Here is a 27,163-nt window from a genome sequence, read left to right as displayed (position 1 = left end):
CACAGCATCAAGGCCTTTTCTGTTTCTCATGCTGCCCCTGCCCCCAGCGAGTAGGCTGGGGGTGCACAAGAAGCTGGGAGGGGACACAGCTGGGACAGCTGACCCCAACTGACCAAAGGGACATCCCATACCATACGACTTCATGCTCAGCAATAAAAGCTGGGGGAAGAAGGAAGAAGAGGGGACATTCGGAGTGATGGCGTTTGTCTTCCCAAGTCACCGTTATGCGTGATGGAGCCCTGCTTTCCTGGAGATGGCTGAACACCTGCCTGCCCATGGGAAGCAGTGAATTAATTCTTTATTTTGCCTTGCTTGCACGTGTGGCTTTTGCTTTACCTATTGAAGTGTCTTTATCTCAATACATGAGTTTTCTCACTTTTACACTTCCGATTCTCTCCCCCTTCCCACTGTGGTGGGGAGTGAGTGAGCGGCTGTGTGAGGCTAAGCTGCCTGCCAGGATTAACCCACAACAGAAGGATAAACAGGGTAAGAATTCAGAACAATTTTCCTAAAATGGAGAAATGATCCCAAATCACCATGGTGAAATCTGCAAAGACAAGCATGACATGCTACTGTTAGGAAGGAGAAATCAAATCCACAGATGCAAAATGAGCAGTGACTGGCCAGCCAGCAGCTCTGCAAAAAAGGACATGGGAGTTACACTGGATCACAAACTGGGCGTGAGTCAAGATGCTCCTGCGAAAAAGGCAAACTTCATCTGGAAACATATTAACAAACATCTTATATGTAAGCCATGGAAAGTGCTTATTCCATCCTAATTGGCACTAACAAGCAAAACTCCACTCTGGGGCACTGCTCTTTAAGACCACAGCAAGCTGAAGACTGCCCAGAGGAGAGCTGAAAGTGTAATCAGAGGCGTAGAAAGCATTACCTGTGAAGAAAGGCTAGGAACTGCGCTCAGTGAGGTTGAAAGAAGAGAATTTTTGAGGACTGAACACATTATTAGTTCTCTAATATGTGGAAGGCTGTCAGGACAAAGCTGATCAGCTGTTCATCTGGAGCAGGAGATGAGGAAGCAAGATTCATTTGGAGCCATAAAAGATTCAGGAGGGATAATAGGGAATTTTCTGGCCCTAGGAATATGAAAGGACAGGAGTAGATTGCTCAGGGAACTTGCGGAATGATCTTAATTGAATGATTTTAAGAAAAGTTAGACAGACATCTGTGGTGGGTAGCTGGCATACATCTGACTTTCTTACGGCTGGTGAATGGAAACCCATCCCAGGCCTGTGGGGCCACCATCATTCCTGTCTCCTCTGTGCCACTTTCCCTGCTGGCCAGCTGTATCTCTTGGCTGGGTTGCATCTAAGCCTGCCAACCAGGAGTATCTGGCTTAGATATAAAACCTGTCCAGAAAAATTTAAAAAGTTGGAAAATCAGTTCTCTCTTTTATGTCCTGATCAAAGCCTAGGTTATGCGTTTCCCTTGCCACAGCAGGCACCATTGTGTTGATAGGATCTGCCTGCCCGACCTCCCTCCTTTTCTGTCTCAAAACTTAAGATATGAAAAATAACATGATGTTGTACAGGAGGGAATAAAGGTCTCTGAAGTCATCAAAGAAGCCAGCTCATTCCATTTTAAAATATACCAGTTCTGAACTGATCATGAATTGGGACTAAAAACTACAGTACAGAAAATCTACTTTACTGCAAAATAAGTTGGCCATGGACTCACATTAAATAAATTACTTCTTCTCTCCCTGGGGTATCTGGTGATGAAGCCCAATGCCAGTCTGCTGCTAGCGTGCTGAATATAGTGAGCTGTGAGTGAAGGTTAATATTTTAGCTTCTGTAGTCTTAACTTACAGAAACATATCAATGAATATGAACCAAACAAAATATATGCAAAAAAGCAAAGAAACAGGTTGAGTTCTGCCTTTATAATTAAAAGGTTGACTGCTTGACACCCTATATTAATTGATTACAGGCAGCCTGCAGACGTAGTGTCTGAAAAGCAACTTTTTCATGATGCACTTTCTGAATTCCTGAGACTGATCTTTTCTCCAGAGGGCATAATAAGAGCATTTTTTTCAGTCCTTCAGAGACCAGCATTGACTCCATGTCTTGACTTGGTCTGAAGGGAATTACTAGATGCTCGAGATATTCAGTCAAAAAAATAACAACCCAGACTGACTTTAAAGTGGCTTTACCATTTGGCAAAAGAAAAGCTGAGGGCTTGTGAATCTTTCTGCTGCTACTGCAAAATGAAAAATAAACAAAAATGTACAAAATAAGATAAATATCCCTTTGCTATAACTTGGTTATGCCCTTGGGTTACATGATAAAAACAGAAACATGCTGCAGATATCTGTTGTCTGTTATAACGCACTGTACCTATAGTACTGATGTTTGTCAGAAACTGCAATTTCATTTAGTTTATGTAATTCTTCTAACAGAGCTTACTGAAGTATTTCTGCATTGACGCTAGATATTTTAACCCACCTTTTATGCGTAACTAGAGAGAAAAGCAAGGAAAAATACCAGTACCTGTGTGACTGAAAAAAGAAACATGGGCGCTGAAAAGTTGATTATAGCCAATTTTCACAGGAAAGTTCAAACTGTGTCTCCATAAAACAACTGCATTGGCTCTTGAGATACTTGTATCTCAGTGAACAATCTCTGTTGCCTCTTGGTGGTTTAAGACATACTGGCTTGTGAATTCATAGTTGGAAAACCACTGAGGAAAGCAAATGAGTCCTGGACACGTGCGAAGCCAAGGTGCCACCAACTCTGACACATTGCAGGTTGTTTTATTGTTCTCAAGGCATCCAGCTTCCTACTGTGTTTTTCTGCCGGAATGGTTTCAACCTGCATGTCCTCCTTTCCGGGAGTGGTGGGCCAGTGGCAGCCCCATGCCAGCTCTGTGTGTTACTGCTCCGAGGCAGAAAGTGGAGGACAGGGACCAGCACAGCATTTGCACTCTGTTTGTTTAACCTGTGCATGGGAATGGGGAGCTGGTTGTTACGAGGGAATGAGGGATCAAACGGTGTTCTTCAGCAACAGAGCAGGGACAGGGCAGAAGCTGTGATGGGATGCTCAGCTGCAGAGTTGTGCGGTCTGGGGTGGGAACTGGCCCCTATGATCCCTTAACAGCCGGAATGTGTCAATGTCTCCCATCGATACCACAAGAGTGCTTACATTTCACCCGACTAATCCAAGGAGATGCTTGCCATCCCCTCCCACAGCCTGGCCCCATCCAGCCATCTGGTCCTGCATGATTCCTTCTGCAGGCAGGGGAATGCCATGGGAACGCCAGTGCTGGGATGCTCACACACAGACACGCACACACGCTCGTGCACACACACGCCTCCAGCCTTCTGCTTCCAGCGCTCCCTTGCATGCTCTTTCTTTTGTCAGTTCTACTTTCTTCCCCAAGCAGTGCTAAGGATTTAGTAAAAGCCCGTGGGTCCTCTGTGTTATAAAATTAGGTCTCTACAGGTGCCAGCAGAATGCTGTGCTTTGGCATCCAAACAGCTTCGTCTCCAGCTAGTAGATAAACTGAATTTCCTCTCGAAGCTAAAGCACTCTCCATCCTCGCTTCCCCTGGATCTGCTTCCCCTGACGGCTGCAGAATGCAGCACAGAACCACTCGAAACGGCATTAGAGAAATCCACTGTGGACACTTGAGAAATCCTGTGACAGCACTATGAGGCAGATAAGCAGAGGCGGGGGGAGAGGAGAGAGAAGAGGAATAGCTTTCGGAGACTGCTTGGAAGCAAAGTCAACGCTTGAAATATCTGTGGGGAGTTTGAAAGCATTTCCTAACATCAAAAATGCAAAGAAGAAAAAGAAATTTTGATCAATGGCTTATTGCCCTTGATCTAAGCAAAAGAATCCTAGCCAGTCAGAAATAACAGAAATCTGTTTTATTGTAAAGCTGAAGTTTTCTATGTTTTGACAGCTGGGGCTCATGCTTTTGGCTGGGTTATTTGCCAGCCTTAAAATATTCATCAGCGAGTTGCCAGGTTTTTGTCCTTTCAAATTGAACTCTAACAATGAAGGAGAAGGTGCTGGAGAGATTTTAAGCATGAGTTCTCTGCCCTAAAACAGAACTTTGTGGCCTGAATTCACATGACCAGAAAAAGAGGTTTCCACTCCCTGGCCAAGTTTCTGGTGAATCACTTGCTGGTCACAGAGCCAAGATTCGCTTTCTGGAGCATGGGAAGCAGTGGCTCATTTGTGATGAAGACAGCCCCCTTGCCTTTGTGGAGAGGAAATGGATTAACAGTATGTATTCTGTGCACAAGTCTTGGGAGCACGGAACTAAAATATTCCAGATTAAAGCATCCTTACTGAGGAATAAACTGGAACACACGTTAAACTGAAAAGTCAAATCTGAGTCTGAAAATGATCGGTGAAATGTTGCTGTTGGTGGCTCCAGGATCAACTCAGATGTCTTACAGAGTACCCAAGCAAATTAGTGTCACAGAACTTATTCTTTATCTTTTTGATGCAAACCTTTACGTTACTATTCCAATGTTGCTTCCACATAATGCTTTCTATATTTTTATACACTTACTCTAAGAATTCAAACCAGGTTCTTCCACTCTTGTGCAATTTGGTCATTCTTATGTCTTGCGCTGCTTTCATTTAGTCACTTAGTTGTTATCATTCCATTTCATACCTGTACAACTTAGGGGGCTTGCTTAGGTAAACCGGTTGCAAAGTGAAAAATATTAAATCATTTGGTATCTGCTAGGAAGACTGAATTCCTCTTCCAAAAATTCAGGGTCAGTCACATTGACATTGTATCTGAAAATTCTGCTTTCATCAACTCTGTCCTTAGCTTCCTTTACTCGTCCCAGGGTGACCACTATTTTTGTCACATCATTTTATATCTACAGAGTCCTTGCAAGTGCTCAACACTTCACTTTTGAGACTGATCTTCCATTTTCTGGATACGGAATTAAATTTCTTTAGTGGATATGAAGTGATAACAAACCTTTTTCACTCAGGGACAAGTTAATATAAGAAGAAGTTGCAATGGAGAGACTAACAGTAAGTGAAAACTGAAGGTGCGCTACCGTGTAGGATCAGGTCCTTCAGGCAGTTTCAGTTCTACCAACTGATAGCTTAAACAGACAGCTGTAATGTGAACTAAGGTCAAAGAGCATCCCAGAGTTTACAAAGCCAAATTTTTAAAGGGCCTTTGGTCTAGTCTCCAACCCTATGTAAAGCCAGGGTGGGTGACTAAGTGTGCAGGCGGCAGGTCTGCACTGAGGGATGTTGCCTGGTGGGACCGGGCACTGAGCTGCGAATTAGGGGAAGGCAGAGGAAGGCACTGGCAGAAAGGGGCAGCAGTGGAGAGGGAAGTCTCTCTGGTCATGTCTATACTGACATATAACACAAGGCCAGGATTTAGCATCAAACCCTGGTCCGCATCCATTAACCATTGTGGGTTTGGCTTATATCAAGTAGCACTCTCCCAGGACAAGGTATGGGCATGGTTTGGGCCACACCACGTATCAGGACTGTTCTCAGTGAGCAGTCTGGATGCAGTCACCCTATTTTGGGCGGAGAAGAAAGCTTAGAAGTGTGGATGCAAGTCATGCAGGGACACTTGCAGGGCCAGAAAACAGGCCTTTGCTTGTTCTATTTTGTAATGTAGACCTTACACCAGGATCATGCCAAACATACTGTATCATTTGAGGAATGCAGCTATTTTGAGCAGAAGGACCAATATTTCAGAAAGTGAGTGACACTGGTGAGAACAGACAGATGTTTACTGATTCAATCTTCACAGGCAAAACTGTTCGTGCATGTTCAAAGTCATTTTCTGAAGATGTGTCTCTTGTTATCTTAACATCAGTAAACAGCAGACCAGTGTATTTTCCCATTTGTTGTGACTTGCTTATCCAGATCCTCTATATATTCCAGGAACACAGTTACTAAATTTAAAGCTGCAAACAGATTTGTTCTCTCAGCACACTTGTAAGAAACATTTAATTTTACGTTGCCAGTTTTCAAATATTTCTGTATACTCTGGCTAGGTAAAACAGTAAGGAATTGGTGTAACTCAGTGATGAATTAATAGCTTGCTCACTAGTGCAAGCTCTTATTTTCCTCCTTAGCAGATATTGGGCCAGACATTTTGGAAGAGTTTAATCAAAATCCTCATCAAAAGCCAAATGAGTGGATTTTAAAGAAAGTTTAATTACAGTGGTCAAACCACCCAGCATGATTTGCTTGATTTGATTAACGTAATGAGGAGCACCTTTAATGAGAAATGCATTAATTCATTCAAACAAGTGGTTTTATCAGAGGTATTAAGCACCAGCCCAGATTATGTACAGCAGAAACTATTATAGCAAAAATTGACCAAGGTCAAAGCAGTAGTCATGCCATAATTACAAGCTCTCAGCTGTAATCTACCAGTTGAACTTGGGCAGTGCTCATCATGACTGAAAAAGCAGGGTCCCCATTTAAAAAAGCCCCCAAAACACAGGGGTTTTCTTCCATTCCACAGCTGGGATCTCCAGCCCTTTCTTTCAGATGTTCAGGAACTGGGATTGAATTCTCTGAGTTTCAGATGGTTACACATGTGGATATTATTAGCAAATGATGAAGAGAGAGCTCAGAGGACCCCTGATATGGTATCACCCCCCACCCTTAAAGGAAATGTTCCCCATTTGCTCTCTGTTTTACCTCCCTCCTGTCCCTGTGATGTCTTTGGGACACTCCTGTTCCTAACCTGGAATAGAGTGACTTTGGGGGAGAATTATTATTTTCCTTCTGGGGAAGGAAACCTCCTTCTTGGAAAAGAAGAAAAATTGGCCTCAAGTGGGAAATATTTGAGAAAAAGAAGAGTCTCCTTTACACTTTGCTCTCTTCAGCTGCCTTCTTTAGATACATTTCAGCCCCTGTATTCCAACTCTCCTGTTTCAGGACCCAGCCCCATGGGCTTTAGTCCCTTCAGCAGCACCCTTCACCTCCACCCTCCCCACTGGCACCCTTTCTCCGGTGCCCCCTGCTATAACTCCCACTAGCTGCTAATGCTCTTCTCTCTCCCATGCTGCCCTGACCACTGTTACCTCTTTGACTTCTGCCATGCTCCCTTGCCTTTATTCAGTCCCCAACTTGTTATTCCTGTAGTGTCTACGCTACCTACGTGTGAGCCACCTTTCCTGCTGCTTTGTACTGTGTCCGTATAGCACTGAAACAGCTTTGATTTTCAAGTGCTCTACTTCTAAGCCTGCTCGGCTGCCTGAGCACTTTTTGAGCACTGTTGCACAGTGGACTTAAGCATTATCTATTGCTCAGTCTTTCATCAGCTACCACCAGCAGCTGGCAAAGGAGAGCAGCTTTGAAACTGTTCCCTAAGCAGACAGGAGGCTGGTCAAGGAGCTGAGAAGCGGAGCACAAGCAGATAGGATCCTCCGGGGGTAGATGCATACTGACATGTGAAGACTGGCATGGAGGCCATATGTTACCTCCTGATTAAGTCTGCAGGAGTATGACAGTAAGACACTATTATTATGGTGCCTAAATGAATGTAGGTGCCAAGGTTCACCTGCAGGTTTGGAAGTCTGGATCAAGACCTTCAAGAAATAAGCTGAAGTAGAAAACCAGAGATGTCAAAAAACAGACCTAAGGATTTGCTATATTAACAGAAGATGAGCAAGAAAACCATTCCTGCTGAGCTGAAAACCATAATCCTGAGGATTATTTCTTCCACTTGCCTTTAAACCACAAGGAAACAAGAGTAAAAATTGGAATCAGAGTCCCTTGATTCTAGAGAAATGTTGGGATGTGCCTATATCTGACTGCTGCACACTAACAGGTACCCATGATATTGGCATATAAACATTTGCACAGAGGAAAGCATTAACAGCAATGACCTCACCAGTACACTCAGCAAGGCTGTTCCCAAGGTCAAGACAATTCTGTCTTGGAACAAGCAACCCAAATAGCGTATACAGACTCACTACAGCAGCTGCCCCTTGATGTCACATTTGGTATCCTTGAGTGGAATCTAGGTGGGAAATCATAAAACACAAATTGGTAGAAGATTATCTCTTAAAATACTTTTTCCCACTATCTCCCAGCCCAGCCTTCAAGCAGCCAACCAACCTTGCTAAACTTATCATCTGAAGAAAATTTCCCCAAGGACCAATATATCTGACTATATCAGAGTGATAAATGCAAAAATTGCAATTTATCTCCATAGCCCTTAAAAGAAACATCTTCTACAACAGAACTGTGAAAACCAATGGATCCTCAGCATGTCCATCCCCAAATGCAAACTACTTCTTCCTACATACCACGTGGCCTCTGTACCGTAGTGAACTCACACTGACAATCAACGTGTGAAAAAAACTCGTGGTTAATAACAAAAGAATGTTTCCCAAAACAGCCATTCTCCCTCTGATCATTCAGCCCTCATCCTCAAGGGGATCCTACAAAAGAAACTGGAAAGACTAAGCTGGGACACCAAATTTGATGGGACACCAAAAATTGTTGATTCCAACAACAATGCTAATTTTATGGCACGTTACAATTTACCTCAGATACGACTTGCTAATCTCAGTTTCTCAGGAGATAATTACCTGTGCATTTCTTCTATCCTGTGTTCAGCAGAGATGAAGACCTTATTACCGCTCCTCTTACTAACATCCCCTCTGTTCCTTTCATCTCAAAGTACCTGACTGATTAATATAATGAAACTGAACTCAGATAAATTGCTTCCGATCTTTGCTTATCTGGCAGTTTGCTAGTTATGTCCCTGCTTCTGTTTTTTGCCCCTCGGACTTGTCTGTTTTTTCCTGTCAGGTGTACTGATAACAGGTAATTGCCTCTCTCCACAGATATTCCTTCTGAGTGTTATGACTGTTCCCTATTTAGCAAAAAACCTGCCCAACCAGCCTCCACTTTGGAAATATCAAGCGTGGATCCAGATATGGCTCCAGTTCTGACTCACAGATTCCTTTTGGAATAGTTATATGGCTTTTAGTCTGGCATTATCCAAGCTCTCAACTGCTTCAAAGAAATATTTGGGTTTATGCAAAGAATAGGAACATAACTTAACTGGCCAAACATCAGTCTCTACTTCTAAAAGGAAAGGAAGCATCGTCAACTCAGATCTTTCTAAAATGAAAGTGAAATATCACATGGAGGAGATTCAGGAATATATTGTTCAACACAGGGCAGTTATGCACCACCCAACCCAGTCAGAGATGAACATTTTTATTGTCACTTCCTTCTGATACTTCCAAGGTACTGAATTGGTCTTTGGCAATGCTCATTGCAATGAGGTAGTATACTATTTGTTTCTCCCCTTCATCCATGGAGGTCAAAAACCGCACAACTTTACCTCCCTGCATCCAAATTCAGTAACTTAAAGCTGTAACAGCTTGGGAAAGGTTAACCACTATCTTAGTAAGGGACTCGACATAATTTTGCCTAGGAAATTTCAGTGTGCAGTCCCACATGAATTAAAATATATGGACCTATAGAATAGCATGATATGTTTTAGGAAGTATTAAATAAGCCAGTACACAAAGCTCTGAGGTAAGGTGCAGATCTACCACCTTCTGCCAAATACTATACAATTCCTTGGGCTTGCAGAAATAGCAGGTATTGTTCCGCTTGCACAGCACGCAGTCCTTGATGCACACTCGGAAATCATTCTTTGTAAACAAGTACCTAAATTTCACATCCAGGGCAGAAGTTCTGCACCCTTCTTCTTTCACCAAAAGGCACTCAGAAAATTCAAGACAGGATTAAGGAAAGGATTTTAAAACTTGTATTTGTCATCTTGTGAAACTAGGGGTTATCTGTGACCCTGACCACAACCTCAGCATTACCATGTATGAAGTAAATATTTATCCCATATGTGCCTATCACCACGGAAAAGCTCGGGGAACGTATGGAAAGGCTTTTTTGCAGGTCCAAAGGAAAAGCAGGCCCCCCCATCTCTTTCTCCTACTCAGATACAAACCAGGATCTTGCTTCCAGCAGGCACTTTGTTTCAGTGGGCTCTGCTAGGCAGTACGGAGATAGCCCTCAGCATTGATAAATGGGAACTGCTAACACAATGTAAACATTTGGTGAAAGCAAAATATTTGCCAAGAACCTAAAAGGCTGGGCGCTTAAAGCAGCTCTCAATGCTGGCTTTTCTTAGCAAGGTGCACAAGGGACAGGCACTCTGCTATCGGTCCCACTGCTGGCTCCTAAGAGATTGAACCTACAGTGCATCGTCCCTACGTCCCAACAAGCCATATTTAATTCCCTTCTCCCCGTTTGGCTGTGCCACTGCAATGAAAGTTTCTGCAAGAAACTGAGATGTTTCTGGAGCAGTAAAACAGCTCCTGCCACTCACGAGCCAGTGTTTTACTGTGCCTGTGGCACCTGCCCTGGGGCTGGTACCATCAGCTTCTTCCACATAGCGAAGCAGACGGCTTCTCACTTGGCCATCCAGTTTCAAAGACCAAAAGCCTGCTACAACACCTCTCTGCACCACTGCAAATTTGCAGATCTGGGCACTGATCATTGGAAGAAACACACAAATTCAGCCCATTAGTGGCTCAACCTCGTTTCCCACCTGCGAGCGGGTACGCGAGAGCAGCATTGGGTATGGTGTGTGTGTGGGGAAGGATGGAGCACGAAAATAATGTGAGACAAGGATGCCCAAGCTGGCAGGCAATGAAAACCAGGTTCTGCCCTCCCCGGTGGCTGCAGGGTCCCTCCTCGGCAACCCCATGGGAGGGAGAGGCGGCAGGAGCGCAGGGCATGGCGGGGCTGCGGTGGTCCTTACCTTCTCATTCTTCCTCTCCTCGACCTTGCCGGCGGGGCCAGGGGTGACAGGGCCACCCAGGGGCCCACCGCCTGCCTCACCATTGAGGTGGGCTGCGCTGACGTTGGGCGGGGTGATGGCAGCGGCGGCGGAGGTGAGGGGGATGAGGGGCCGGGCCCCTGGGGTGGGCGGCTGGTGGCCATGCTGCGGGGAGACGGCAGGGTGAGGCCGGATAGCTGCTGCTGGCAGGCGGGAGGGCGAGCTGGGTGTCCGCAGGGGCGAGACCGTGGCGGTGGGCCGCTCCGGGGCCGGCACCGGGGGGTGAGCTGCGGAGGGAGGACAGAGCACGGTTAAGCCCCCCATGCACTGCCAGACCCGGCCCTTCAGTGGCCATTGCCGCCACGAGGTGCCAGGGCCTGACGGAGAGCTAAGCTCTTAGTCTTAACTCAGGATATCTCAACCTGCAAGTGTTTTTGGCTAAATCCTAGAAATCCCCCTCCTGGCTGTGAAAGGCCTGTCTGCAGTCACCAAAATGGCTGGTCCTCCCTAGTGATGTGACTGGGGAATGGCCTGACCACCCCTGCCCATGCCTGGAAATGAATAAGAAGCCTACTGTGTTTTTGAAGTACCTTATCTCATTCCAGCTGAGCTGTTTTCTGAACCTCCAGGACCCCCTCCTAACGTGATAGGTTTTGGAGCAACACAAAATGGGACCTAAAAGGTTAGCCCAGATGATCCACGCCAACCTCGCAGATGGCAATTACAAAGGAAGGTCCCTTGTTTCCGCCCTAGCAAAATGATCAACAGCACATCATCACTGTGCTGCGCAAGATAAATTAAGCCGAAATCCACTGGAGGATTTCTGAGCTCAGCCTTGTTTCTGCCAGCAAAGTCCCTAAGGTACTAAGCGGTGCCTTTTAGTCTTGCTGCCCCTGCTGAGCAAGCCCTGCCTACAAGCACTAGGAACCAGGAATTAGCGCTTGTCTGTTTAACAGTGACTGCAACACACTGGGTCAGCTCTCCAGGGATTCGGGAGCCTGTTGCATGCCTCGTGTTGCAAAAAGTGTGACAAAGCTCCAGGTCCAATTCCACAACGATGTTGCCTTTGACTTCCAGGTTGGTTGATTGCCTAGGTGTAACCTAGATACTGCTCCACTTCAAGTACATACAGACCAGAAGCCTAGTCTGCACTCAGGCATTCTCTCACTTAAACAATTCAATAGTAGGACTGGCTGGAAAAGGCCCATTTCACAAATAATTTCAAGGTTTCATAATCTGGTTTAGTTCTGCCTCAGTGCAAAATTTGAACCTTTGAATGTTCTTCTGAGCACAACCTACTCACCCACCCCACAACAGCCTCTATTCTGGTCAGGGCATTCACCTGGGATATAAAAACAGGATCTGGTCACTGTGCTGTTCTCCTCTGAGGAGAACAGCTCTGGGCAGCTGTCTATTCCCTTTGCAACCTGAGCCAGGACAGATTCATGGCTGAAATCTGGTTGAACTACATTCATTCCTGACAAAAAGCTTTGAGTCCAACAAATTAGCTTTTCTTTGACCAAGAAGCATTTTTCTGGAAAATTTCTGACCCGCTCTGATCTGTAGTTTTCTTACAAATTCATGCAAAGGATACATTTTTATGCAGGAACAGCTGGAGTTCACTCAATCTATAACTAAACAACATCGCTAGAACAACTCAAACCACTATTTTCTGTTTCTATGGTTAACAGCGGCACCCATTACCAGGGATTGATATGATAAGGAGTGCCATTAACCATACTCACTACACCACCTGAGCACTCCTGCCAAGAGGGAATTTCATCCCCCAGCCTTATGCCCTATTATTCGAAGTGGTACTGAACATGATGGGCCGGTGATCATCAGATTAGCACCTCCAAAGTTTACATGATTCTCCCTCAGGGTTACTCCTTGACTGTATAACAACTCTTTTTATTAATGTTGCTCGTAGCAAATCAACCAAACTATCATTAACCAGTCTTGATGCGATTTTACCATGTAGCATGAGAAAGGGCCTAAAAGTCGTTATTACAGACGCCTTCAAGACTGTTCTTACTATTAGTTACCATTTCACCCTTCTCCTGGATTGCTGAGAACAGATATTGGAAAGTGCAATTCCCTTCCAGAGAGCCAGACAGGGCACCACGGGTTATCTTGAAGTGATCCCTCCTTCTGATTTTCCCATTTGGAACCTGTGTGATGAGCAGCCACTGCTGCCAGAAATCTAATTTTCTGGGATGGTTAAGCTTGCAGGGTCAAGGTTTTGAACTACTGATTGTAGGGAGCAATGGCTTTCCTAAATTTAGAGGAAAAGCACAACAATGGAATTTCACTGCATGTACCTGGATGCAGAAGACTGATTTGATAATCATATTAGGTACGTTACTTCTTTCATATAGGACTCGGTGTTTCCAGACACAAAGGAAACAGAAAACATGAGAAACAGTAAAATAAATGGCCTGAGAAAAATCAACTCTGAACAGAGCTCTCACATTTTATTCTGTAATTTCATCTGCTTACTGTTACAATGTATGCCTTTGCTCTGGGATCTCTGGATCTGGACTGTGCTGCATCAAACATGCTATTAATTAGCAATGCTCACTGAAGGCTATTTTTGTTCTACACCACTCATATTTCATTTTGGGTGTAGTCCTACATTAGTGGCCTTGTGCAAAATTGATTTGTTACTCATGTATATTGCAAGCCAACAGAAACGTGATTTGAATACTGTGCCAGCTTGCCTCTCTTGGAAAGCTTTTCCAAAAGTCAGTGTGCATTGCCCTGCCCTGCAGGACTAAAGAGACCTTTGGAGGGGCTCTGGTCCACAGGATACTGGTGAGGATATCCATTATGGAGAAAAATACTGATAATCATGAAAAATTTCCTTTAGTTATCCTGGCAAAGGTATATTTAGTTAAAACAACAATCTCATGAACCTTCTGGACAAGGTGGAGAACTCCATGCTTAGGAGGTTTTGGAGCAGCTCTGTGGTCCCTGGATCACTCTGCCTGCCAACTCCTTGGCACTTTAAGATGTCAGAGTGACTTAGAGGAGCAATCTTAAATCAGGGAAGCTGCTGGAGGTATAGCACAGCACTGCTGTGGAAGGAAGGTGTGGGGCATGCCAGGTGCGTGGGGCAAAATGATCTGTCACCTCAGTTTCAGGGGAGTCCATCTGCCTGTTGGCATGGGCACAGGAGGCACCAGGAGCACCCAAATGCTTCCTGAGAGCCTTGCCCAAGAGGGGACATTTCTGCCTTTGCACTGTGGGAGCAGAAGGGCTTTTGGAAGGGTGTGACTTGAAGGGAAAGCAGCACTTTCTGAACTAGACAAAAAGAAGATAAATTGATTATTCCCCAGTGTGACATGGATGCTGTGTAAAGTCCTGCCACTGTCTGTTGAGCAGAGGAGTCTGCACTGTTCAAGATTCAGATTCAGGCATATTTGATTACTTTTTCTTCATTTTGGTGTGGACTGTGTAGGAAGTGAGACTAGATGGTCATAATGGTGCTTTCTGGCTTCAAAAGGTATGAATCCATGACTTACTTACACTGCAGTGTATTTCTCATTTGTGCCTGCTCTGTTTTGTATCTAAGACCTCAGTTTTCAGCAGCCACAGTCCTTACTGATCTGCCTTTGTAAACACAATGGCTCACATCCCTATAAAATATCAGAAACAAAACATTTTAAATTTTGCTATAAAGTTCCACCACAGGATTTACTTTTACTTTATTCAACATCAGAGCTGTTTAACATCAGGGAAAGGGGAATAAATTGTACTCTAGAAAATTGTGCTGTACATCAGAAAAGGAACCTAGAAAGAACAGAGGTCCCCTGGTGTGAGAAGCTTTTATTCTCATTTCAAAAAGGTGGCAGTATTTTTCAGATCTTTTCCTTTATCACTAACACCGGGTCCTGTTCTGCCTAATAAATACCTTTCATCCCTGAAGCCCAATGAAATGCTGCTTAATTTTAAGTCGTGTGTTACTTGCCCTGCGATAAGGGCAGTATTTTTCCGTCAGCAAGCCAACCGGACTCAGAACTGTTAATCTCCTCAGTATGCAGGGTGCTTGCTTTCACTCAGATAAATTGTATAAATATTTGTAAACACTATAATCTATTTCAGCTGTAGCAACAGAACAATCTGATAAACACAACGTGGTTCCCAGAGATCAATAGAAGCCCATAAATATTACAAGCAAATAAAACATACTCTATTCCACATTGACTGAGCTGTGACTAAAACGAGAAAGCAAGCTGCGGGGACGGGCAGATTCGAGAGGCTTGCGCTTGAGGGGTACGACATCAATCCTGCCGACGCAGGGCGAGAGGCACTGGCAGGCGTGCACATACCCATCTGCATGGCGTTGCGGGTCTGGCTGGCTGGCTGCTGAGCTGAATACCTCAAGCAGTTATTCAGCTGCGGAGAGGCTGCCTGTAGCTGGGGATGCGTCTGAGGCGCAGTGATAGGAACAACCGGTCTGACAGCTGTGGCAGCGTTGGTGTGAGCGGCCCCGATGGGGTGGATGGCTCCTGGGGCTCCTTTCGTTGCCGGAGCTCCCCCGGCTCCACTGTTCCTGGGCTGCCCAGCTCCCACAGGCACCCTGCATGGAGACAAGGCACAGAGTAAGCGTGCTGCAGAGACCGCGATACCCAGCCACAATGCTGATAAGCACCCTCAGTTACTTAGGGGGTTTGACATGATACCCTCTCAGGTGTTAAAGTAAACTGAGATACAGATATGTATTTATCTTTATAGGACACAGTCATAAGCATGCTGGAGGACATTTTCAGCCCTTTATCCTATAGGAAAAAGTGCAGGGTAAAAATGGAAGAGAGAATTTTTCTCATCACTTTTTTTCTTAAGCTACATTTCTGTCTGAATAGTTTCTAGTAAAATCACAAATCTAAATTCAGAAGAAATGGATGTCTCCCAAATGTCATTTTGTGCGCCAGAGGCTATTTTACAGGCACTAATGGAGTGATAATTAAAACAGACTCAGACATCTTTTCTTAGGACCAAACCTGCATACAGCCCCACAGGGAGAAAAAAAGGATGGATAACACCAAATCTGTGTGTGGCTGTTGAAGGGGATTGAAAAGCAGCAGACTTGGCAGGGCTTGGCTTGGCTGAACACTTACCCTACCGATGTAACCAGCCCTAGCTTAGACTTGCTAAGGAAATGCAAAAGGAAGGGAATGCAGCTGACCTTATTGAAAAAGAAATCCAAACAATAATTGACCCCTCTTTCACTGCTCACTTAAACTGTATGCATAGTTTGTATTTCATCTGAGTGGCTGGGTAGACCTCAGAGGGAAGGAACGAGGCTTCTCCTAGGCAAGGAGATCAGCCTAGAGCAGGTCTTGGTCCTCTTACCACAGAGCTAGAAACTCTCTGACTGAGGCAGAATGACACTGGGGAGGACAGAGGGACACCAATGGACAAACTCAGCTGCTGCTCAGCAGCTCTTTCTCTGAGTTTCTTACTCAAGTTCCTGAGTAATTTCCTTCTCCAGCAGTAGATGCCATGAACCAAAGGGATCATTTTGTGCTCTTCTCCTCTCCTGGGCTGCTCCATGTGCCAAGGTCCTCCTCCAGGAAAGGACAGCAGAGGGGATATAATGCAGAACAAAGTATGGTGGAGGAAATGGAAATAAGACAGTGCAGGGGGTTGGCAAGGAAGGAGAGGATAACAGAAAGGGTACAAGACCGACCTACAGGGGGTGGGATTGGGAGAACTTCTGGGGCCCCAAAATTGTTGTGTGGGAACACAGAGAGGAGAAGAGCAGAAAGAAGGAATATGCTGAAAAATCTGGTCTGATTCAGAGGACAAGAAAGACAGAAGAAGCAACCCTAGGAAACGATTGGAAAGGGGAAGAGCCAAGAGTGAAATTCTGATAGAAAGAGACCGAAACACAGGCTGGAAGATATGGTCCAAAAGTGCAAAAGATAGCCACCCCCTCTGCCCAGTCCCCCGTTTCCCCAAAGTCACAGGAGGAAAAACAACACTGTGGTGTCATTGACTTGACTCATCTTATCGCGCAAGGTTTGCCTGGATTACATTTTGCTAAATGAAACTGATTTTTTTTTTTCAAATTTTTTTTCATCAGTCTCCAGGTAGGAAAAGCTGGGAATCCCACCAGATGGAAATCTTGACTGTCTGTCATCTGCTGTGAAGAGCTGGCAGGGTAGCAGCAAGGTTCAGCTGGAGCTGGCTTGGCCATCTGCACTAGACTGAGTTTGCCAGAAAAGCGCACCTAATAGTCCACTGAAAGCTGCGTTCAGGCAAACATGCACACGACAGGTACAGAAATTATCTGTGACTCCCACAGAGCTGGGTAGATGTTGGATGTGGCAAATTTTCTCTGTTGCCCTGTGTCTGTCTGTCCATCTAAAGGGTCTTGTCCTTTTTCCACAATGCTCTGCTCACACATGTGATTTGGCAGCTTATAAATTTAGTTCAGTGTTACTAAATTCATGGGCAACTTCTTTTTCTTGGGTTTTGTAGGGAGTAGCAGAAAAACGTGCATGAATCTAATCCTCTGCTTTGCTGTCAAAGGGGAACAAAGTAAGCTGAAAGTGCAGCAAATAGGAGATTTTGTTGCTATAAGATTTTTCTTGCCGTTCTCACTGAGGGTGATTTACACAGGAACTTAATTAGCTCACAGGATCATAAATATAATCATAAAGCTGCTTTTGGGTTTTGTGGAGAGCACTTTTGCCCTTTAGCACTTCTCTCTGTCTTGTTCTAGCTGTGACATGCTGCATTTAATAAAGTCTTGCTGATTCAGATCACCAACACTTCAGCACAAACTTCTTTACTAATTAAGAGCTGAAGAGGCAAGGAGTGAAGGCAGCCAAGGGGCTCTATAAAATCAGGTAAATACATTTAGGTTGATGAACAGTGAAGACCCCATGAATTAATGTTTTTTTTTTTTGACTGAAATGCAGTATTAGGACTGTCAGCAGGCTTAGTTAGTGTCTTCTAATCAGCTCTTAACTTTTGGTCTTGCTCAGTCCACATATTACAAACTTGACATAAACTGAAGATGGAACAAACCTGCATCAATTTTTCAAGATCAACACTTTCTGAGTTGTGAGGTGCCTTTCTCTGGAGAGGAGTGAAAGATGGTAGAAACTGTGTGCATGTGGGAGGAGAGACTGACAGCATATGGGAAGGACTGAGTTCAATTTGCAAACCCACAGTTGCTCTAAAGGACATAAGGGCATACGCATGGCAACATTCACTTGCAAGGAGCACATGGGGCAAAACAGTCTGGGACACACTGATGAACTTTCTCCTCAGCTTGCAGACTATTTCAGAGTGGGCTCTAGATCAGAAACACCCTTTGATTTGGTGTTGTCCGATACTGAACTCTGACAAGTGGCATTCCTCCCCAAACATGCTATTCTTTCCTTTTCTCATCTTCTGCAACTGAGACAGAGGTAGCTAAAATCAGACAATTTACTGAACTCTTCTACCACTTCTGAACTTTAACGGTTCCAACATTAGTCCTGATCCAAATGACCCAAGTCCTTTGATTTAAGAAAAACAAAATCTACATGAGGAGCTACTGAAAAGCAAGACACAAGCATTCCTTATTTTGTTTATCCCCATTACATATCCAGTAGTTTTATAACAATAAAAAAATCATTAGCCAACAGATTCTTTACAATCGTAAATCCTGGGCTCATCAGACTTTGTAAAGTCAGAAGCTGTAAATGCCATCATCTAACACAACTAGTGAAGTCTTCTGAGAACGTGGATAACTCCAATGCTACAACTAGCAAGTTTCATTACCCAAGTCTGCAATGCCACCAGAAAATTTCTGGAAGGGGAATGTGATTTAAAAGCAGAGCTATGTTGTTTTCAGCATCCTCCAGACACAGAATCCCTCCCAGCCCCTGCTCAGGCATATCCACCTTGGCCAGTGGTCCTCACCTTGAAACAGGTGTCACGTAGTTGCCTGGGAAGACACCGGACATCCCACTTCTCAGAGACGTCCCCTTGAACCAGCCGTCCTGGCACTTCTCAATGACCCGGTACATCTCACCTTTGCGGAGCTCCAGCTCGTCGTTCTTCTGAGGCTTGTAGGCGTACAGGGCTAGGTAGCTGCAGGGAGAGGTCACACAAGAAGAAAGCACACAGCTGATGTCACCCATTGCCTGTCCTGCTTTGACTCCAGCCCCACAGAGCAGAAAGTGAGCAGAAACACTGCTCAGAAACAGTGGTTAAAAAGGGACATCATTACAGCACACAAAACAAGGAATGGCAGAGACAAGATTAACTGGATGCTAAGACAATACAGGAATAACTAACCAGATTAAAGTCAGGGGGTAATTTAGAAATTAATAGGACATACTTCTTGCCCAGGGCACAACCAAAGCAAAACACCGCCACAAAGCAGCACTGAAGTTAAGAATTTAGCAGCAGTTTCAGAAGGACAAGGCAATTACAGAGACATCCAGAGTAACCAGGACATGAATGGGAAGGCTTTTCAAAGCCTAACATCTGGAAGAAGTATATATTCGTATGCTTCAGGGTGGGAGCCGCCTCTACTGTGGATTTTCAGAAGAAATTTTTCTTATGGGTAGGCTACTTTATAAACATTTAAGGCAGCTTTTCTTGCAGCTTTCTTGATGCTATTAATGCTGGCCAGTTTTAGAAACAACACACCGAACTGTTCTGATCCAGTATGGTAATTCTTGTATTATGTGGGTAAAACAAAAAGTGACAGAGGGCCAACTTCTGCAAGGAGATTTTTGCTTAAGTAAGCAAAGTGGTAGAATTTGGCTTTGGACATTTTGTATGCAAGTTTTCTAATAAATATTTAATCCATGGCCCAATATGTAGAACTTTTTATTTATTTAATTACAGCTTTTATTTATTCCCTTTGTTTAGAATCTTTCTTTTTATGTCTCTTTTGTTCTTCCATTACTACTTCAGGGATGTGTCTAACGTTGTGAAATGACTACAACTTAAAGTCCCTAAAGATATTCTCTCTGTTTAGAGAGATCCTTGTTGAAAAATTAAGAATGATTGCTTGCTCTTTGGGGAATAATGGAAAGTTGGGATAGGATAGCAAGAATGCACACACAGAACAACACTTTATTTGTAAATACCAAATTTTTTTTTGTACTGTCGCCTTTCTACAAATGCAAACAGGGATTTCTGGTAATTCTTGATCAAGGTAGTGCCTTCTTGAGTTTTTTTTTAATTTGTGTTTTACAGGCAGTGCAGAGAGATTAGGACAAATGGGGAAACACAAAGCGCATTTGCACTACAAAGTGCAGCAGAATGCTCTTAAGGCTTGGGGGTGGGTGAGAAGAGGCTTGCTGCCCACCTTATAGCAGCGAACCAGAAAAATAATGGAAACTATAACCATTGTGATTGTAGACTTGCAGCCAATAAAAATGATACATGGCTTTTTACTTCTGCTCTCCAGGAAATATCATTGAGGAATAAATCCTGTTAGTTTTCCTGATTCTACTCCTTTATGGTACCAGTAGATTTCCTTATTTTTATTCTGAAGGCAGTAAATAAACAGCAGTAATGAGCAGAATATGAAATATTTGGTAACAGCTCCTTGGGGCATGCTTAGGCTGATGTGCCTGGCTCTGTTTACCACGTGCATGGGGTACAAAGACCTAATCAGAAACGGTATTTCATTAGTCAACAGATAGGAGAAACCATCCTGCACATCCTTTGTTTAGCCTATATAATCAGGTGGTCCTGAGCAGGTGTGTAGCTGTTCACCTGATGGAAACCATAAGGCTACAGATGAACTGAAGAACATTAAAATGCACCACCCTGACATGAAATAAGGTTACATGCTTCAGTGCTAATCCTTCAGCACAGTGCTCTGCTAGGACATAACGGAAAGTGCCAAGATTGCACTCACTTGAGGGAGCTCAAGTGTGCTTTGACTACCCCTTTTTAAGTTGCTGCTTACACGGGGCTCGTATTCAGAACATATGGGTAAAGCAGGGGGTCAAGGACAGAGCATTTTAGACAGACTTACTTAGCCTTTTCCCCAAGGGACTACACGTAATAATATAATTTACAGGTTGAGATGTTGGAAGAAGGTGCAAGGAAAATTACCCTAAGTGGATCATAGGCTTCTTTCCATTGCAGCTATCTCCAGCTCTCCTACTAGTTTCTTTCTGTTCCTTCCTGCAAATTCCCCTAACTCAGCCTCCAATAAGCCTGAATAACCAATATCACAATGAGCCTAAACATCCTCCGGAGACAGTATAAAATCCTTGCAGAGACTAAAAGAAAGTGTACAACAGCCCAGTCTGGACTCCATGCCAAAACTGTCCAATCTCTGTATTGCTAAACTGATGAAAACTCGTATGTGATAACCATATAGCATGTCCCTGGGACAACAAAGCTGATCAGCACTTTCTTCATGGACTGGCGATCCCACCACCTACGTGGAGCAGTGACGATAACCATCTCTGGGGGTTTCCTCTATCAGCCTGCTAAGAGGCAGGGGCTTCTCCAAACCAGTGACAAGCCGAGTCTGGGTCCATTGCCTGGCCATGGCTGGCATGCCCACCCCATGGGGACAGGCATACGTCCCGTGTGCTGGCAGACAAGGGGCTGTGGGAGAGCTGGCAGGATGCCTGCTGTCATATATGGCTGAAAACAATTTGAGTGCAGGCAGCTTCCCTCCCCAGAAAGCGTTTCTGGGCTTTGCCTCTGGCAGGGGATCAGGGCTAGTGGTCCCATTTGCTGAGGCTGATTTTGCCTTAAGCCAAAGCCTTTGGATTTGGACACGTTTCACTATTCTCTACCTTTTAGGTGTGAAATTTCACCAGCAAACTCTCTACAACCGAGAAGAAAGTGTTAAAACAACAATCTGAAATCTTGCAAAATGTAATAGCAAGTTATGCTGGGCTACATGAAACAGTGAGGGTAAGGGTTAGGGAGCAGGACCTAGAGGAAAGCCAAAATCTTTATAAAAAGTTCCCTAAAAAAAGGCCTAAGCGAGAAGGTAGCTCATGTTCTTGGCCTCGGGGAGCTGCCTGCCTATACTTACAACGCAGAAGCCCCAGGGCTCTGTCTAGGGTTGTACCTCCCCAGTTCTGCTACAGCTTTCAGATAACGCTTCCTCTTTCACTGGAACTTGTTTCGCAAATGCAAAATGACAGACCAGATGACGAGATTGCTGCACGGGGGAGACGACAGGAGAAGCATGGGAGGGAGAAGGGGAGGCTTGCTGAGGCATGGAGGCAGGGGCATTGCCAGAGAGCTGGAAAATGTCCTGATTCAGCAACTAAATACTGGAAATACTGCCAGTTACTGCTTCCTAGCCTGGGCAACATTTGAAATAAATTTGTGCCCAACTATGTGCTGCACAGGCTGCGCAGGGTGACCACAGGGTGATGAAGAGACCTCTCTGTGGGGCAGTGAGTGATGTGTGGTACCCCTCAGGTATGAAGATCTCACCTTAGTAGCCAAGAACAAATTTGTTTTGGTTCTGTTCCAACTCTCCTATTTTCCTTAAAGCAGATTTGCTATGTTATTTTAGGATTTTATTTGTGAATTCAGACTTTGTTTTAGCCATATCATAAAACCCTAAAATACTGGTTTGCATATGTGTGTGTGTGTCTATATAGTTCTACTGCTTTCACAAGGTATATGTGATGAGAGGAAAGGGTTCAGTAGTTTAACTAGACAGGTACCAGAGCAACCAACCAGGCTAGAAGAGATTTATTATAATGAAGTCTACTTTTTTTGTTGTGTATCTAGTAAACCTTCTGTTATTCTACACACTATTCAATAAGCCCATATGCCCATGATATGAAGTTCATTTGTTGCCTTTGTTTATGGCACTGAAAAAATGCAATTGGGTCATTTTTTCTGGTTAATGATGAAAGTATCAGGTGTTTGATTACATGGAACTACACCTTTTTAAGAGCTTTAAATGAAGGAAGAAGATTTTCTCTAGCTGAGAGGCATTCTGTTTGCTTCACAGTGATTCATACAGCTGTAATAAATATACCAGGAGTCTAAAAGGGCTCACAGAGAAAGGGGGAAGTCTTGCCTTTCTCTACTCATTTTTCAATTTCAGCAGAGGCTGGGTCATGTATGAAATTGCGATCTCTCTCTTCTCAGAATGCTCCTGAGCCAAGATTCAGGCTTTCAGATTTCAAACACACGCACACACGTGCACACAGTTGGAAACAAAGAGTATGCAGTGACTGAGATGAGCTGCTTACATATTGAGGGGGAGTTGGACCTTCGGTGGTGTTCCCTGATCTCCAATTATTGCACTTGTCCTGGGACCAGCCACCGTGGCTGTTCCAATCGAAGAGGAATCCTGAAAATACACAAAGAACATACAAGGATTAAGATGAAGCCCACCATTTCCTGAAATGCTATGGGGTGAAGGAAAAAAATCACATCTTTTATCAATTCCCAGGCTTTCTAGCTTCATGATACTGCATTAAAAAAGACATCTTTTAGCCTTACACATTCCAAAAATACATTTCTGACACAAGGGATATTAGGTTATTAACAGCATTTCCATGTACCTGTCAGAGAAATTTAGTTGTACCTTGCATGCAGATCTTAAAAGTTTTAGAATGCAAAACTACTTGACTGCTTTGTAAAATCAGCTCAACACGTACATCTCTGTAATAGTACTTTCTTTGGTAAAGGTAACCTTTTCCCCTCAAAAGCTTGTTTTAAAATTTTTACTCTTGCGGTTAATGGTTGTGGATCTATGGAGATGAAGATACCATTCAATTTCCAAAATGCAGTCTGATCTCTGTATACTGTTTTTATCATCAGGAATGTTCTTCTCCTTAAGAAATAGGTGACAACACAACCCAAAACAGGAGTACCTCTGCATGGAGAAAGTAGGAGTCCACGCCACTTTTACCACAGCAAATAAATCCCCACTCTCATGTAGAGAACGGGGCAGATCTTTTCCAGCTATTAATGTTGCAAGGCAATTCTAAACATAATTGTTCGTTTTTCAAAGCTTAATGCTCAGCAAAACCATGTAGGGCAAACTCTTTTGTGTTGTCCCACCGAAGTCCCCATTCATCTATGTCAAAAATGAATCCTGACTGGAAACTTCTCCTGAAGTAATTTGAAGGCCTGTAGCAACAGATCTTTGCTGCAAGACAGGGCAGAGCTGGGCTGATGGGACTTGTAATGGTTTACTTGAGCAAAAGACTTTTTTAGTAAGTCTAACCAAATGTTGCATGCACATCCATATGCAGAATGGCTCTACAAAATAGGATACAAAGTTTATGCAGAAATTGCAGGTTCAGACAGAGCCTGTTACATACAACAAAGATTCTGAGCAGTTCACAGACCTCCAGTGCAGCTTTTCTGTTTCCAAATGCTATCTAACAGACAGTAAATATTGATTTATTTTGGGAACAGAAACATAGGGACATTATTTTGCACTTACAAATGACACTGAATTAAACCAAGACACATATTGCTACTTAATTAATGCATTTCAAAGTTGCCTCATTCCAAAGAAGCCCACATAATTATTACAGTGTCATGTCTTGATATTGCATTGCTAATCTATACTGCTTTGCTGTATATTAACACAATATCATTGGGAAATCATGCAGCAAAATATGAAGACACTGCTCCGTGATTCCATAGCTTTTGGCAACAAGCAGCAAGCTGTCTCCTCTCTCACTGACATCTACGCCCAATCATGAAGTTGTAGTGACAAGTATGTCTCCTTTTTCTCATTATTTCCCCTCACTTTCTGGCTGCTTGCTCAAACAAGGAAGGTTCGAGGCAGCTCTTAGTCCTATGTGTAAAAGTAAGCGTTCTTTCCAGTTCTGTGACTAAGGCTTTATTAATCCTGCCTGTCACATTAGTGAGATAATATCAACTTACAGAAAAAAACCCCAACCCACCCAAAAATGTTGGGATAGTTGGAGAATGATCCCTCATTTGTTATTTTGAGATGGTTAATGGGGTTATGGATTGCGGAAGATGCTGGGCAGAGAGACCTGGCAACTGCCCCACCCAAGAGGTAAGTGAGAAATTGGCTGGTTCAAACTTCTTCATGTTGTGCCACCAGTGCATGCCTGCTCCTGAGCTAGAGAAACTGCCTCCAAGAAAACAGAAAACAGATCGGTCCCCACCCTCTTCTGGGAGGACAAAACACTTTGTTTTTACCTATGAAAAACCAGAGCTGAGTGAACAGCCTCAGGGTGCAACCATAAAGGCAGAGAAGATCACAGCAGTGTAAGACATGTGCTACCCCTTCCTTAGCTCCTGCGATCCTCTCTCTGCACATCTCAGTGAAGGCAGAGTTTGCAGAGGTGCTGCTATCCCAGCCGGGAGTGCCCACTGCAGGCACCCTGGGCTAAGCCAGCCTGACTCTGCGGGGAGATGAGCTCAAGTCCGGAGAGCAGCGTAGCTGTCTAAGCATCATCTATTTTCCTGTTTGCACTGACAGTGGTGGCTTCTGCGTCTTCTATATTACTGGAAGCATGAGCCCAAGTACGTTCTATGCGCTATTACGTTTGTGCTAACATACAGTCTTAGGGATTACGACATCATGTAATTGTCATTCAGTGTTGCTAGATGACAATGCTGCTTTCTTCCCTTGAATAATCCTGAAATCTCCATAGTCCTGTACGTTCTCTATCCACCTGACATTCAGTTTCTTGCCTATGGCCTGTTACTGTAATATTGCTGCATCTGGTGCCAGCCTGGACCCTACAAACTGTTCATTTTTGCCACTTTGCACAGCCTAGTATCATATGCATCCAAACTCTAGATTGGTGCCTGCTTCCTGATTGTGCTCCAGTTTTTCTTTATCTGCTCTCCCCTGCAGGCTTTGACACGATGGTGTACTTGCCGGTCTGCCTGTGACCCCACTTTTCATCATCAGGTTTTACTCCACAGGACCTGCTGGCCTTCCACTGCATTGAATTCAGCTCCTCTGTTCACATCTTGGCATTTACTTTCACGCAAGTATTTTGTTCTGCAGCTTCATCTGCCTCTGTGCTCCTTGATGAATTCTCTCAGTGGCAGCCTGATTGCTACTATGCATCTGAATGTTCACTAGCTTTGCATTTAAACTACAGTCCATGACACAGTTGGTGAAGGCTTTCTAAGCCTCCTCTTTCAAGGTCCCGTTCTCTCTCTTATGTATCACTAATTAGCTCATATTATAAGATACAATATTGCTAGATTATTTTGCAAGATAATACTTGCAATAAGATTTGAAGAGACTGAATTTTGTGAAAGAGTAATCTTCTATTTCTTCATACTTTTGATTACCTTCGTTGGAAGTTTACCTTTCCACTTTCTGCTCATACAATTTTATGTGGGTCTCCCCAGATACTGGTAACACTAATAATCCTCCCGGAGAACACAGCAGGCCTTTCTCCATCACAGCTGATAGCAGGGCTTAGTTTGTTTTCCTTCTTTATTTAGCCCTGGAGCCAGGTTGTACTTTTGCTACTGTGATCTAAGGAACAAGGTACTAAACATGTCCTCCTTTCCTCTTCATCTGCTCAGGGGAACAGGAGTCGGAGACGATGCTCTGATTTTTTTTGTTCTCTGCTTTGATACCTTTTGGGAGGTCTGTGTGCCACATCCTTCCCTTCTGATGGCACGTCCCTGCGTGATCCACCTTTCTGTGGCAGCAGGCATGCAAATACAGCCACACACAGGCATTACACAGGGAGGGTCCGAACATTGCAGCATTTGCATCTTAATCCTTCTTCCACCTCTGCTACTCACCATTGCTAAGCCTTACCTGGGAGGGGACGTGTCTGACAGCCAGGTTTTTAAGAGGCACATGGGCACCTATTAATAAAAACAGGCACCTTGCAGAGTTTTCTCAGGGAGGCATTAAGAAGAACTTCACTGTCTGATTCCCATGGATTTTATTGCAATCTAAGTAATAAGAGTCACTTCTGAAGATGCCATTTGGTGCCCCTCTGTATCCTTATGATCCTCTAATGCCTATAAACATTTGGCCATTGAGTTTCCAGACGTGACCTGCTGGGTAATCACACTGTAGCACACCTCCTGATTAGGAGGCCGTTTACTCTAATGGTGGTGTGCAGTGTTCTGAACTAGATACTGCCAACTCTCATGGCATTTACTTAGGCCACTAAACAGCCAAATCCAACTTCTTCTTGCTCCCACTCCAATCTGGCATCCCCCGAGTACCACTTACCACTGCTGATGTTTTCAGCTCAACAGCAACAGCTCTTCTCTTCCAAGGGACAACAGCTGCCAGCCAGCAGGGAAAAGTGGCTGCACGAAGGCACGCTGAAGACCACCTCCGGATACCTCTGCACTAATTCCTGCTTCTTTGTGCCCGTTAGTAGCACAGCAACATCACCTGTACTGCAGAAGGCTAAATCCTGAGTAAAACTGCCGG

The 27,163-nt window shown here is 44.2% G+C and overlaps 1 protein-coding gene across 2 annotated transcripts in view; it reads right to left on the bottom strand.

Annotated features, from left to right (window-relative positions):
* The window catches only part of SH3RF3 (SH3 domain containing ring finger 3), a 256,892-nt gene that overhangs the window by 26,208 nt on the left and 203,521 nt on the right, over positions 1–27,163 (bottom strand). For both annotated transcript variants that reach the window (XM_075525148.1, XM_075525140.1), the window contains exons 5-8: positions 22,998–23,098; positions 18,712–18,882; positions 15,123–15,373; positions 10,774–11,078 (exon numbers count right to left, since the gene is read on the bottom strand). In XM_075525148.1, the coding sequence (XP_075381263.1) occupies positions 10,774–11,078; positions 15,123–15,373; positions 18,712–18,882; positions 22,998–23,098 (828 nt within the window). The remainder of the gene's footprint in view (positions 1–10,773; positions 11,079–15,122; positions 15,374–18,711; positions 18,883–22,997; positions 23,099–27,163) is intronic.

Source organism: Mycteria americana, chromosome 1, assembly GCF_035582795.1.
Source record: "Mycteria americana isolate JAX WOST 10 ecotype Jacksonville Zoo and Gardens chromosome 1, USCA_MyAme_1.0, whole genome shotgun sequence".
Classification (NCBI taxonomy): Eukaryota; Metazoa; Chordata; class Aves; order Ciconiiformes; family Ciconiidae; genus Mycteria; species Mycteria americana.
Note: the sequence above shows the minus strand (reverse complement) of the source record. Positions and strands in the feature narration are given on the sequence as shown.